Source organism: Centropristis striata, chromosome 17, assembly GCF_030273125.1.
Source record: "Centropristis striata isolate RG_2023a ecotype Rhode Island chromosome 17, C.striata_1.0, whole genome shotgun sequence".
NCBI lineage: Eukaryota > Metazoa > Chordata > Actinopteri > Perciformes > Serranidae > Centropristis > Centropristis striata.
Genome location: NC_081533.1, coordinates 1,511,283 through 1,526,680, shown reverse-complemented (window position 1 = coordinate 1,526,680; position 15,398 = coordinate 1,511,283). Strand labels below are relative to the sequence as shown.

Here is a 15,398-nt window from a genome sequence, read left to right as displayed (position 1 = left end):
TTGTCTCTGTTTATGCTGCTTTCTTGGCCAGGTCTCATTGAGGAAAGAGATTTTTTTAATCTCAATTAGATTTTTACCTGGTTAAATAAAGGAGATATATATAAAGAGAGGAGAGGAAACAAGGAGAGGAAATGAGGAAGGGAAAGAGAGACAAGGAGACATGAAAAAACAAGAAGAGGAGAGGAACCAATTACTTATTGTCGAGAACACAAAGGTGTGTCCCAGGGCTCGATCCTGGGTCCTCTTTTGTTCTCTTTTGTCTCGTTTTATGCTGCTTTCTTGGCCAGGTCTTTCTTGCAAAAGAGATTTTTTTTTAATCTCAATGAGACTTTTACCTGGTTAAAGGCCTTCATGCAGTTCCAGCTGTGAAACACATATTTAATGAAAAGTCTTAGTTCTTATAATTGCGTTTTGATTCCAGTTGTTACTCTCACATTCATATTACTGGCTTTCTCACAGTTTTGTGAAATGCTGCCATCTGGTGGTGGGTGGTGCAAATAAACACAGTGGACCCCATCAGACCAACATATAGACCATGCTATGGGTTCTTCTATAGTGTTTAACCCTTTGGAGTTTGAGGCTATTTTGACTTCTTTTCATTCTGCCTGTATAAACCACTCGTCATTTTTTTCCCAGCACAACCTCACCTTTATGACCTGATCATTCTTTCATTTTGACTTACTGGATCAACATTTTGAACACAAAAAAAACACCAAAAACACACAAAAAATGACAAAAAAACACACACATAAAAACCCACAAAAAAACAAACACAAAATGACAAGAAACACACATAAAAAACACATAAAAACACACAAAAACACATAAAAACACACATAAAAACACACAAAAAATTCCAAAAAACACAAAATGATAAAAGACACAAAAAAACACAAAAAACACAAAAAACAAACACAAAATGACAAAAAACACACACACAAAACACATTAAAAAAACAAAAAATGACAAAAAACACAAAATAACAAAAAACACAAAAAAAGACATAAAAACACACCCAAAACACACAAAAACACACCGAAACACACCTGGCAACCCTAAACGTTTAGTGAGGGTGAACTGGGAACGTCTGGCGGAGGCCCCTGTCTGTCTGCAGGGTCTTTAATCACACCTCCGGAAGAATTTCTCCAGCATACACAGAAGAGGTAGAGGGAGACAGAGAATGAGGAGAGGAACCGTCAGGGAGAACAAAGTGAAGAAATCACAGGGATTAAACATTGTTTTCTGAATGCTTCACAGATTTATTTCAATGTTGCTTTCATGTGATGACACAACAGAGAAGTCAGATGCAGAATCTCATTATTTGGTACATGCAGTAAATCACAGTGTAGCCAATAAGGAGTCAGACAGCAGCTGAAGGATCCTCACAGTGTGAAGAGGAGGGAGCCACTGAAGGTGTTCTGGTTGTTTGAATTGTCATAGAGAGAATAGCCTGATGGGAGAACGAGGTGGATTTCATCTCTTGCCATCAGCTCCAAGACAACAGAGTTAGTCATGTATTCATAATCTGCCTCTTCCTTATACTCATGATTATACATGATCCTCTGGTTGTTCTTGTACACATAGACACCCATCCAACCTGTTCGGGAACCACTCATAGTGAACTGGAAGTAGTAGACCCCTCTGACTGGAGCTGTGAAGAAACCTACAGAGCAGAAAATGAAAAACTGTAACAAATGTAGATTAACATGAGTAAACATGTTGTGAGCTGCAGTAAATTACCTGTAGATGGATTGTAAGCATCGCTGATGTTGGTGAAGACTCTGCTGTATTTCAGTGTGATGTCTGTGTTGAATGGTCCAACATATCCGTCATTAGTCAGAGCTGTATAAAAGGCCACCTTCCTCTCTGAGAACAGAACAAAGTCAGTGTATTAATGAACACTCATGAATGTACCTGAAACCTCAGTAAACGACCCAAAGGAGAGATTAAACCATACCAGAGAACGCTAGATGCTGAATGTGGAATGCGCTTCATGGAGGAGCAGCAAAGTTTGGTAGCTCTCTGATTTTGCACAAATTTGCTAAGTTTTTATGTATTTTCATAATATTTTTGATGGATGCTTCTGTGGAGAGAAGAGTTTATTCAAGAGAGGAGCTTTTTTCATTGAAACGGCGCAAGTCTGGAGGACACCATCACCCTATTCCAGCTGAGTTGAAGAGGTGTTTTTTCGTGGTTGCCGTGCTGGTGCTAAAGTTAAGGTTCGGAAATGGAGATATAAGTCTTTTCTGCCGTCAGTCATCATGGGAAACATCAACTCTCTGCCCAACAAGACTGATGAACTGGAGATACTGGTGAAGACTCAGAAAGTATACCGTGAGTGTAGTCTCTTGTGTTTTACTGAAACATGGTTGAATCAAAACATCTCAGAATCCAACGTGGATCTACTTGGCTTCACTCTCATAAGATCAGACAGAGATGCTAAAGCTAGTGGCAAGAAGAAAGGTGGGGGCTTTATTTGTGAACCAGAGATGGTGCAGTCCTGCACATGTTACTGTCAAGGAGAAGATGTGCTGTCCAGACATTGAATTATTGGCAGTTAGTATGATACCATATTATGTACCAAGAGAGTTCAGTCATATCATAACAATACTTGTGTACATTCCACCCAAGGCAACTGCTGAAGTTCCATGTGAAGTTCCACATGACCTCGTTGCTAGGATACAGACTAAACACCCAGAAGCATTCTTGATAATATCAGGAGACTTCAATCATGTTTCCCTCAACTGTCACCTGACTGGATTTACACAGTTCGATAATTGTCCCACCAGAGAAAATTAAACCCTTGATCTGCTGTATTCTAGTGTCGTACAAGCTTACAGAGCTACTGCCTTGTCCCCAATTGGACGATCAGATCACAACTTAGTTTTTCTAGAGACTTGTATATTTTTATATACATATATATATTAGGGTGTGTTATTTAAATGACGCTTCTTTCGAGCCGCCACATTTATCAACAGCCGATCATTCTCACGCTGTGATTGGAAAGATACGATCTTTGATAAATCCCATGTGAACCCTGTCGGAAGACCAAATATATACTCAGATCTGAGCTGGTTTCTACGATCGTTTGAGAAATGAGGGCCAGAGGTCCCAAAACAGCTTGAGAGCAATGCATCAATCAGAAACAGAGAAAAAATGATGGAGATCTAGCAATGTTTGGTTATACCAACAATAGAGAATGAATACTTTTAAAAGACAACAAAAAACTTGCTCAAAACAAACAAACCATTGATATCTACGGACTCTGTATTGACAGAAGGAGCCTCCTCGACAATTTCATCAACTAGAAAAAAACAGAAAAGATAGTGGTCATATTTGTCAGTGAAATACCTGCATTCTCTGTTTCTAGGTGAGTTGTTTTGCTCTCGGTGGCAGTCAGTCGAGTTTCCAAAGACATCAGGTCTGCAGCTTGGACTGAAAAACAGAAGAAGTTTGATTTGTTGTTCATATTTATTGTAAGTTCATCAGAGCACTGACACACTTCATCACCTGTATTTTCTCTCTCCAGCGTGTCGATCCTGGACTCGCTGCTGCTCAGTCTGGTCTGCAGCTCTGGAGTTGATGCAATGACAGTGAATTACAGAGCAGCATGCTGTTAACATGCACAGCACATTATTTACACTAGTTTGACCCTCATTTTACCTCAGAAACACACTGACGACTGCTGTAAATATCCATGACACTATAAAAGTTGTGGCGTTGTCTAAAATAAAACAGAGCGATCATTTACTGATCCTTTGTGAAATATATTCAATAAAGAAAAAAAGACAGAAAATGTTCAAACTGATAAACTTTTGTTTCTCTAAATTTCTTTGTTTTTTTTTCTTTTCTACAGTGTCCCAACCTTTTTCGTATATGAAACCTTTAACAGCTTTAAATATTGTGGTTAAAACAGCAACAACAAAAAACACGATGTTTGTCAGTGAAATACCTGCGTTCTCTGTTTCTAGGTGACTTGTTTTACTCTCGGTGGCAGTCAGTCGAGTTTCCAGAGACTTCAGGTCTGCAGCTTGGACTGAAAAAGAGAAGTTTGATTTTGTTTGTGAATTATTACATGACAACAGTGTAACATAGATATATCCATGTCCATCTTCATATAGATTTCAGTGCACTGACACACTTCATCACCTGTATTTTCTCTCTCCAGAGTCTCGATCCTGGACTCACTGCTGCTCAGTCTGGTCTGCAGCTCTGGAGTTGATGCAATGACAGTGAATTACAGAGCAGCACGCTGTTAACATGCACAACACATTATTTACACTAGTTTGACCCTCATTTTATCTAAAATAAATAAATAATTACACTGAAAACTGTTGTAAATATCCATGACAACTTAACCCTTTGATGCACATATTGACCCCCCTTCTAATACACAACGTGCGTTATGTAACGTGCAAAAATGACCCACATTCATTCATTATAATACTTAGCCAAGAAGTTAGCTAAGTAGTTAGCTTAGCAAGCTACTTTTCTAACCACTCAGCCAAGAAGTTAGCCTATTAGTTAGCTTAGCAAGCTACTTTGCTAACTCCTCAGCCAAGAAGTTAGCTAAATAGTTAGCTTAGCAAGCTACTTTGCTAACTACTCAGCCAAGAAGTTAGCTAAGTAGTTAGCTTAGCAAGCTACTTTTCTAACCACTCAGCCAAGAAGTTAGCCTATTAGTTAGCTTAGCAAGCTACTTTGCTAACTCCTCAGCCAAGAAGTTAGCTAAATAGTTAGCTTAGCAAGCTACTTTGCTAACTACTCAGCCAAGAAGTTAGCTAAGTAGTTAGCTTAGCAAGCTACTTGGCTAAAAGAATGGATATGGGTCATTTTGACCCATGTTGTGCATTAGAAGAGTAGTGACACAAAAAGGGATTTTATTAAAAAATGAAGAAAGGAAAACATAAAATTAGGATGTATGACGATCAAAACAAACTAATTGAGGAAAACCTGGAATAGTGAATGATGAAAATAATTTATTGCAAAGATATGGAACATAAAAACTCTGTGGGTCACTGTAGACCATGTTGTGCCTCAGAGGGTTAAAGACAACATGGAGAGTAATCAGTGTGTACCTGAGTTCTCTCTCTGCAGCAGCTCCACGTACACGTTGGTCACCATCAGCTCAGCTTTCAGTTCCTCCACCTGGCTCTCACTGTCCGTCACTGCGGCCTGAACGTTCCTCAGCTCCACCTTGAGCTCCACCACCATGTCTCTCAGAGCCCTCACCTCCGCCCAGATGTCAGGTGTGGTTGTCTTTGTGGTCTCCGTCTCCTGAAGCTCCCCCTGAGCTCCTGACCCACACAGAGCCAGCAGCAGCAGCAGCAAACCAACAGCCCTCATTGTTCAGTTCAAACGTCTTCACAAAGGTGCAGAGGTCCAGTCGGCCCGCCTTATATCCTCTCCAGACTCCAAGGATCCTGTTTGGGATGACGTGTTCTAGTTTGGCCTCAGATGAGCCGATATGATCTGTGTGCAGGTGAGAAGATACCAGCTGCTGCAGGCTGCTGGAACACTTTGACCATGAACGCCTCTCATGCAGTCCCAGCTGAGCATACAGCGTGTTGATTAACACACACACAGACACACACTTGTCCTCATTATGTCCAGAAATGACAGAAAGTCGTCACATGGTATTGAAATAATTCATATAAATCTCTGTTTTGTTTTTGGTCCTCATTTAACAATAAAAACACAATAGTTGACACATATACTACATGTAAACACACACAGTGGTTTATTATGATACACATCAATATATGACGGTAATAATAATAATAATAATAATAATAATAATAATAATAATAGTAATAATAAAATATTTTCAGTTTGAGTCACTGTCATTAATTTATCATTTATAACTTCTGAAAATAAAAGATTGTTCTCATATTGCAGTTTTTATTTTTGATAGAAACCAAATAATGTCTGAGGACTAAAAACAAACCAGAGATTAATATTAATTATTTTAATACGGAGCATGAGACGACTGTCTGTCATTCATGGACACATTATGATCTAATATGTATCATGAACCGGCTCATCGATCACAACAACGGAGACCACACATGTATTTAAGTTATGAGGAAATAATGTTTATTAGATTAATTTAACACAAAGAAACTTAATGATGTGAGTCAGTAAATCAGTGGTGAGGTGTGAGCAGGCATGCAATTCAATTATACTGGAAAAAAAAAAAAAAAAAAAAGTTTAAAACTGCCATTTTCTGTTAATATTTGTCATAAAATGTAATTTACTTTTTAAAATAATGGCATATGCACAAAAACACGAAAACCCTGTAAAATAATACAGTAAATTTCTGGAAAGACTTTTTTTCCCTTTTTTTAAGTATAATAGAGATATTATTACTTTTACTTTATTCTATGACTTAATGTGAATTATGTTCCTTTCTTCTCCCACAGGCTGCACTTTTTGAAGCTGTAAAATATCCTGCCATATTTGAGGGTTCATTGCCAAAAAGGTCAAATTTTAAATATATCGATATGGGAATTCTTTTTCTCCTTAATATCGTCATCGGACCCAAAAATCCAGAATCGTATTTCTAAAGATATACAATCACTTTTGCATTTTTAATTTGCAAGTTTTTTAAATACACAAATAACAAATACACATTGGAAATAAAATCAGAGGCAGCAAACTAAATCAGTAACTTGCTTTTACATTCTAATGGTCAAGTATTTACACATAAAAGCTGATCAATACAAAAAGCACTCTGCTCACACACTGTAAACATGTTAAAATGTTCAAAGATGATGACCAGATTTCAATCAGTTAGACAAGTGTGATCCTAAAACTAATCCGTAATATGTAATCTACAAAAATACAGACTGTATGATAACCTGTGTTGTGGTTTTTCTTTCCACAACAAAATGTTTTTATCATAATTATGGGGAAAATGCTTTGTAAAGCTGTTTTAGCAGTAAAACAACAGCCATGGTGAATAAATGTTCACGTTGAACCAACAGGGGGCGCTGTGGTTGTTACTCCCAGTTGCAAACTACTCACAAGGCTTATAATGGTGTCTGGAGGCAGCCCTCGTCTCACCAGTTCTTCTTTAATCTGGAGAAGAAAAAACAAGAGTAGTGGTGAGACTTTCAGATAGCAAACCTGCAGCAGGTGCAGTTATCTGATGCTTTGGTATGTGATTAGAAAAGAAGAGGCTTACCTGTGCTACGACCGTACTCCTGATGTAGTCGTCAGACAGTCCAGTGGAAGAGGAAAGCTTCATTCTCACAGCTAAAACAACTAGAAGCACAGAGAGTCAACATGTCAATTCAGGCCACAATCAGGATCAAACTGACTCACTACAACATGTCCTCTGGGGAAATAGTGAAAGGGCCACTACTGCCGGTGTGTGTACACTATGATGAGATTCTTCAGAGATTTATAACAATTAATACTAGTAATGTTATGATACTATATAATATACAAGGAGCACACCTACAACAAGCATTCCTTTACAAGTATTTATTTATACAGCAAACTATGACCTTTAACCTCAAAATGTGTGTGTGAAACATGTGTATCTGGAGGAGTGTGTGGAATCTTCCACCACAGTGACAGCAGCCAGAGGTGGACAGACTGGAATTTCTGGCCTCGAACAGAAATCATTTTTGGCAAAACCATAATACCTATCATTGATCCGACTTCACTTTGAGCGTCCTGAGTTCTTCCTGAACGTCTACACATGTTTTTTGTGAAGAAAACTGAAGAAATAGCTTTGTAAGAGCGATCTGAAAAACTGTTAAATATGATTTTCTACAGAAATCTTCCTGTGTTTTTAATATGGGAGCCAATGAGGCTGTTGGTGGTGTTGGTGGATCATCTGTGCGTCCTACGCCCAAACTATAACTCTGACAGCTTTACCAGAGGATTGTGAGCGAGAAGACTAATTTTCCTACGTTTCTATGTATAAATTATTTCCGTAGAGTGGAATTTGTGGCCTGGAGCGCAGTTTTCAAATTTATTTTTTGACAATTTTTTCTCTCCCTCTACACTCTGAGTGATGATGTCACACACTATGACATGAACACACCCATCATAATCTCAGAATTTCTCCAAAAATGATCATGGTCATTGAACAGGGATTGATAAAAAACTATATGACCTATCGAAACGTGGATTAATACACCGATACACAAGCCTTGTGTCTACTGTTTAAAGTTTAAATGGAGTCTCTAGGTGAAATTATGCCGGAGAAGTAGACGTTTGAAAATCTCCAATTATTATTCTTTTTAGCTCATTTTTTTTCAGCCTTCCCAATCACTTCAATGGAAAATTTTTCATAGAAAAAAATCGTATTCCGTAGAAAAAAATAATAGCACACCAATCCCGATCAAACTGCACGTTTTGATATATAATTTGTAGTGGGACCAAAATTGTGTCCGGAAGAGGAAGAAGAAAAAATCCACAGTATAACAATAGTGCTCGGTGCGATTGCCCCGTGGCCCTAATTAACACCACAGAGTCTCTAATAATAATAATAATAATAACTAGAAACAAAATTCCAGGGAAATTTTGGAGTGCCACGGGACTACTGCCGGATGATTCTCGTGGTTTAAATCGGCAGTTAAGCAGGGACTCTGTCCTGAGTTCACAGACACCTCATACAAGTCTGTAGGACAAACGGTTCACTAGTTAGTAAAAAGGGGCGTGGCTACTAAAAGGGGTGTGGCTACTCAAAAGGGGCGGGGTAATAAACCACCAGTTAAACAGGGACTCTGTCCTGAGTACACAGACACCTCATACAAGTCTGTAGGACAAACGGTTCAGTTAGTAAAAAGGGGCGTGGCTAATAAAAGGGGCGTGGCTACCCAAAAGGGGCGGGGTAATCAACCACCAGTTAAACAGGGACTCTGTCCTGAGTACACAGACACCTCATACAAGTCTGTAGGACAAACGGTTCACTAGTTAGTAAAAAGGGGCGTGGCTATTAAAAGGGGCGTGGCTACCCAAAAGGGGCGGGGTAATCAACCACCAGTTAAACAGGGACTCTGTCCTGAGTACACAGACACCTCATACAAGTCTCTAGGACAAACGGTTCATTAGTTAGTAAAAGGGGCGTGGCTAGTCAAAAGGGGCGGGGTTATCAATCACCAGTTAAACAGGGACTCTGTCCTGAGTTCACAGACACCTCATACAAGTCTCTAGGACAAACGGTTCATTAGTTAGTAAAAGGGGCGTGGCTAGTCAAAAGGGGCGGGGTTATCAATCACCAGTTAAACAGGGACTCTATGCTGAGTAATCTGACACCTTATACAAGTTTCTAGGACAAACGGTTCATTAGTTATGAAAGGGGGCGTGGCTAATCAAAAAGGGCGGGAATTTATGAAATATTGTTATGTAGACAATCAGTGATGAGCCATCATCATGTATGACAAGTTTGAGGCAGATTGGACAATGTATGGTCAAGTTAAAAGAGTTAACTGTTTTCAGTTAAAATGTCTGTGTTGGAGGAGGGGAGAGGGAGGGGGGGGGGGTTTTGGTAGCTAAGCAACCACGTGGCCAGGTGGAGTCGACCAATCAGAGCAGAGCAATCAACAGAAACTAACTGTCACTGACAATGCTTTGCTAAAGTGAGCAGCCAGAGGTGGACAAACTGAAAATTCTGGCCTCGAACAGAAAGCATTTTTGGCAAAACCATAACACCTATCACTAATCTGACTTCACTTTGAGCGTCCTGAGTTCTTCCTGAACGTCTACATATATTTTTTTTTAAGAAAAATGAAAAAATAGCTTTGTTAGAGCGATTTAAAAAAACTCTGACATCTGATTTTTTCAAAAATCCTCACGTGTTTTTAATATGGGACTCAATGGGGCAGTTGATGCGTTTTGGTGGCACTTCTCTGTGTCCTGCGCCCAAACTATAACTCTGACAGGTTTACAAGAGGATTGTGAGTGAGAAGACAAATTTTCCTCCGTTTCTATGTATAAATTATTTCTGTAGAGTGGAATTTGCGGCCTGGAGCGCAGTTTTCAAATTTATTTTTTGACAATTCCTTCTCTCCCTCTCCACTCTGCTTGATGACATCACCACTCTAGAGTCTGAACATTCCGCGCAATACACACACATGGGAAAATCTCCCTCCCCATTAGTTTGGAAAAATGGAAATGTTTTCACACTTCGTGCGAAAACTATACGTGCAATCGCTTTGAAATTTCACAGGACTAGAGTTAAATTCAGGCCCTACAACTTTCTAAATCGGTTCGGAATTTTACGAGCAACGGTTTGCGAATGGTGAGGCCCCAAAGTTTGCGCAATGCGTTCCGGATGGGCCGAAAAGTGCACGTTTGTGCACGTTGTGCGAAAACGTGCACGCCAATCGCTAATAAAAGTCATTCCACACGATTCCCGATTAGGGCGCAACTTTTGACGTTTTTACTTTTCGCGATTTCTCAAAGCTGTGGGACTAGTTACGCGCCAAAGTTTTTACGGAAGAATAATCTATATATAATAATAATAATAATAAACATGAGCAATAATAAGAGAGAGACTCATCCTCACTGCTTGCAGTGAAGATGAGTGCCTCGCTGCTCAGCCGTGGCACTAATAATAATAATAATAATAATAATACATTTTATTTATAAGTGCCTTTCAGAACACCCAAGGTCATTTTACAACAAAACATAAAATATTTTAAAAACAGTGGCAACAAAATAAAACATCCAACAGTATTGAGATGGTGAGTGGGTGACTAGGTGGTGTATGCTTGTCTGAACAGATGAGTTTTGAGTCTGGATTTGAAAAGTGGCAAGGAGTCAATAGTGCGGAGGTCAGGAGGGAGATTGTTCCAGAGCCGGGGAGCAGAGCGGCTGAAGGCTCTACTGCCCATGGTGACGAGGCGAGCAGGAGGGACAGAGAGCTGGAGGGTGGAGGAGGAGCGGAGTGAGCGGGCAGGAGTGGATACGTGGAGGAGGTGAAGCGCTTTGAAGGTGATGAGGAGTATTTTGAAGTTATCTGGTGTTTTATTGGAAGCCAGTGGAGTTCTGCAGGATGGGGGTGATGTGGTGATGGTGGGAGTCGGGTTATGATGCGTGCTGCAGAGTTCTAGAGGAGCTGCAGTTTCTGGAGGGTTTTCTTAGGGACACCAAAGAGCAGGGAGTTGCAGTAGTCAATCCGGGAGGTGACGAGACTGTGGATGAGGATGGCAGTGGTGTGTGGAGTGAGAGAGGGACGGAGACGAAAGATGCTGCGTAGGTGGAAGTATGCAGACCGGGTTAAGTTATTGATGTGAGTGAAAAGAGAGAGTACTGTCGAGGATGACACCCAGACTCTTTACCTGAGGGGAGGGAGGGACGATGGAGTTGTTGATGGAGATGGAGAAACTGTCAGATTTGGAGAGAGTGGAAGAGGTGCCTACCGGGAGGACTTCAGTTTTAGAGCTATTAAGTTTGAGGAAGTTGGAGGAGAACCAAGAATGAATTTCTTGCAGACAGAGGGTACGGGAGGTAGGTGGAAGTGATGAGGAGGGTTTGGTAGAGAGGTAGAGCTGGGTGTCATCCGCGTAGCAGTGGAAAAGTATGTTATGTTAGCGAAAAATCTGACCGAGAGGGAGTAAGTAGATAATGAAGAGGAGGGGCCCCAGGACAGATCCCTGGGGCACACCGGCAGGAACAGGGAAAGTGTGGGACTTGTGGGATTTCAGTTGGATGAATTGTTTGCGACAGGAAAGGTAGGAAGTGAATCAGGCGAGGGGTGTGCGTGTAATGCCTATGGATGAAAGTCTGTCCAGGAGGGTGTTGTGTGAGATTGTGTCAAATGCGGATGCTCCACACTCATGACCAGGGTTCAAACAGGTTCTCTGTCTTATCTGTTCAACTCTTTTTTTGTCAATTCAAACAAAGCCAGTCAACACGGGTTGATCCCAAGTGCTGGAATTGGAAGCACACTCACTCTGCCCTTTACATTTAACAATGTATATGTCTATTAACTTAAAAGATGACTGCTTAGTCTATAACGTCACCACTCGTCATACTCACTTGTGTTTGAGACATCGTTGTCAGCTGTTGTACCTTCAGGTGGAGCAACTGTTGCTGGAGCTGCTGTTGTAGTTGTTGTAAAAGAAACACTTGGTGTAGCGATGGCTGTTGTTGTTGTTGTTAGTGGTGGAGTTGTTGCAGAAGGAACAGTAGTTGTAGCTGGTGTGGTTGTTGTAGTGGTGGTTGTAGTTAGTGGGGTAGTTGTTGGGGGAATGTTGGTTGTAGTTTCAGTGGTTGTTGTAGTTGGTGTAGTGGTGGTTGTAGTTAGTGGGGTAGTTGTTGGGGGAATGTTGGTTGTAGTTTCAGTGGTTGTCGTAGTTGGTGTAGTGGTGGTAGTAGTTAGTGGGGTAGTTGTTGGGGGAGTGTTGGTTGTAGTTTGAGTGGTTGTTGTAGTTGGTGTAGTGGTGGTTGTAGTTAGTGGGGTAGTTGGGGGAGTGGTGGTTGTTGTTTGAGTGGTTGTTGTAGTTGGTGTAGTGGTGGTTGTATTTAGTGGGGTAGTTGTTGGGGGAGTGTTGGTTGTAGTTTGAGTGGTTGTTGTAGTTGGTGTAGTGGTGGTTGAAGTTAGTGGGGCAGTTGTTGGGGGAGTGTTGGTTGTAGTTTGAGTGGTTGTTGTAGTTGGTGTAGTGGTGGTTGTAGTTAGTGGGGTAGTTGTTGCGGGAGTGTTGGTTGTAGTTTGAGTGGTTGTCATAGTTGGTGTAGTGGTGGTTGTAGTTACTGGGGTAGTTGTTGGGGGAGTGGTGGTTGTTGTTTGAGTGATTGTTGTAGTTGGTGTAGTGGTGGTTGTAGTTAGTGGGGTAGTTGTTGGGGGAGTGTTGGTTGTAGTTTGAGTGGTTGTTGTAGTTGGTGTAGTGGTGGTTCTAGTTAGTGGGGTAGTTGTTGGGGGAGTGTTGGTTGTAGTTTGAGTGGTTGTTGTAGTTGGTGTAGTGGTCGTTGTAGTTAGTGGGGTAGTTGTTGGGGGAATGTTGGTTGTAGTTTGAGTGGTCGTTGTAGTTGGTGTAGTAGTGGTTGTAGTTAGTTGGGTAGTTGTTGGGGGAGTGTTGGTTGTAGTTTGAGTGGTTGTTGTAGGTGGTGTAGTGGTGGTTGTAGTTAGTGGGGTAGTTGGGGGAGTGGTGGTTGTTGTTTGAGTGGTTGTTGTAGTTGGTGTAGTGGTGGTTGTATTTAGTGGGGTAGTTGTTGGGGGAGTGTTGGTTGTAGTTTGAGTGGTTGTTGTAGTTGGTGTAGTGCTGGTTGTAGTTAGTGGGGCAGTTGTTGGGGGAGTGTTGGTTGTAGTTTGAGTGGTTGTTGTAGTTGGTGTAGTGGTGGTTGTAGTTAGTGGGGTAGTTGTTGGGGGAGTGTTGGTTGTAGTTTGAGTGGTTGTTGTAGTTGGTGTAGTGGTGGTTGTAGTTAGTGGGGTAGTTGTTGGGGGAGTGTTGGCTGTAGTTTGAGTGGTTGTTGTAGTTGGTGTAGTGGTCGTTGTAGTTAGTGGGGTAGTTGTTGGGGGAATGTTGGTTGTAGTTTGAGTGGTTGTTGTAGTTGGTGTAGTGGTGGTTGTAGTTAGTGGGGTAGTTGTTGGGGGATTGTTGATTATAGTTTGAGTGGCTGTTGTAGTTGGTGTAGTGGTGGTTGTAGTTAGTGGGGTAATTGTTGGGGGAGTGTTGGTTGTAGTTTGAGTGGTTGTTGTAGTTGGTGTAGTGGTGGTTGTAGTTAGTGGGGTAGTTGTTGGGGGAGTGGTGGTTGTTGTTTGAGTGGTTGTTGTAGTTGGTGTAGTGGTGGTTGTAGTTAGTGGGGTAGTTGTTGGGGGAGTGGTGGTTGTTGTTTGAGTGGTTGTTGTAGTTGGTGTCGTGGTGGTTGTAGTTAGTAGGGAAGTTGTTGGGGGAGTGGTGGTTGTTGTTTGAGTGGTTGTTGTAGTTGGTGTAGTGGTGGTTGTAGTTAGTGGGGTAGTTGTTGGGGGACTGTTGGTTGTAGTTTGAGTGGTTGTTGTAGTTGGTGTAGTGGTGGTTGTAGTTAGTGGGGTAATTGTTGGGGGAGTGTTGGTTGTAGTTTGAGTGGTTGTTGTAGTTGGTGTAGTGGTGGTTGTAGTTAGTGGGGTAGTTGTTGGGGGAGTGGTGGTTGTTGTTTGAGTGGTTGTTGTAGTTGGTGTAGTGGTGGTTGTAGTTAGTGGGGTAGTTGTTGGGGGAGTGGTGGTTGTTGTTTGAGTGGTTGTTGTAGTTGGTGTCGTGGTGGTTGTAGTTAGTAGGGAAGTTGTTGGGGGAGTGGTGGTTGTTGTTTGAGTGGTTGTTGTAGTTGGTGTAGTGGTGGTTGTAGTTAGTGGGGTAGTTGTTGGGGGACTGTTGGTTGTAGTTTGAGTGGTTGTTGTAGTTGGTGTAGTGGTGGTTGTAGTTAGTGGGGTAGTTGTTGGGGGATTGTTGATTATAGTTTGAGTGGCTGTTGTAGTTGGTGTAGTGGTGGTTGTAGTTAGTGGGGTAATTGTTGGGGGAGTGTTGGTTGTAGTTTGAGTGGTTGTTGTAGTTGGTGTAGTGGTGGTTGTAGTTAGTGGGGTAATTGTTTGGGGAGTGGTGGTTGTTGTTTGAGTGGTTGTTGTAGTTGGTGTAGTGGTGGTTGTAGTTAGTGGGGTAGTTGTTGGGGGATTGTTGATTATAGATTGAGTGGCTGTTGTAGTTGGTGTAGTGGTGGTTGTAGTTAGTGGGGTAATTGTTGGGGGAGTGTTGGTTGTAGTTTGAGTGGTTGTTGTAGTTGGTGTAGTGGTGGTTGTAGTTAGTGGGGTAGTTGTTTGGGGAGTGGTGGTTGTTGTTTGAGTGGTTGTTGTAGTTGGTGTATTGGTGGTTGTAGATAGGGGGATAGTTGTTGGGGGAGTGTTGGTTGTAGTTTGAGTGGTTGTTGTAGTTGGTGTAGTGGTGGTTGTAGTTAGTAGCGTTGTTGTTGGGAGAGCTGTGGTTGTAGTTAGTGTGGTTGTAGTACTGCTTGTCGTGGTTAGTGGGGTGGTTGTGGTAGTTGGTGTGGTAATGGTTGTTGTAGTTAATGAAGTAGTTGTGAATGGAGAAGTGTCTGTGGTTGTAGTTGGCATTGGTGTTGTAATAGTGGTTGTAGTTAGTTGGGTAGTTGTTGGGAGGATATTGGTTGTAGTTTGTTGGGTTGTTGTAGTATGTGGTGTAGTGATTAGTGCTGTAGTTTGTGGAGCAGTTGTTAAGGTAACAGTGGTTGTAGCTGGTGTGGTGGTTGTAGTTAGTGGAGTTATTGTTGTTGGAATGGTTGTTGTGCTTTGTATGTATGTTGTGGTTGGTACAATGATGGTTGTAGAAGCTATGGGTGTAGTTGTTGGTATAGTTGTGGTCTCTGTTGCAACTAAAAACAGAAATTAATATTAAAGATGGATTTGAAGTCAGCTTCATCCATGAAAGAAATTTTAAAATTTAAGAACA

The 15,398-nt window shown here is 41.4% G+C and overlaps 1 protein-coding gene and 1 long non-coding RNA gene across 2 annotated transcripts; both read right to left on the bottom strand.

Moving 5' to 3' along the window:
* Nucleotides 1–6,419: 6,419 nt before the first annotated feature.
* LOC131989557 (uncharacterized) lies at nucleotides 6,420–12,141 on the bottom strand. Its single transcript, XR_009395966.1, has 3 exons — nucleotides 12,001–12,141; nucleotides 7,187–7,266; nucleotides 6,420–7,080 (listed from the first exon to the last, which is right to left on the bottom strand). It is a non-coding gene; the product is annotated as an uncharacterized LOC131989557 (long non-coding RNA).
* A 716-nt stretch (nucleotides 12,142–12,857) lies between these two features.
* On the bottom strand, nucleotides 12,858–15,043 carry LOC131990111 (GATA zinc finger domain-containing protein 14-like). The gene is made up of 2 exons (XM_059355514.1): nucleotides 14,892–15,043; nucleotides 12,858–14,628 (listed from the first exon to the last, which is right to left on the bottom strand). Exons 1-2 carry the CDS (start codon nucleotides 15,041–15,043, stop codon nucleotides 12,858–12,860), a joined length of 1,923 nt encoding a protein of 640 aa, XP_059211497.1.
* Between the last annotated feature and the right edge of the window lie 355 nt (nucleotides 15,044–15,398).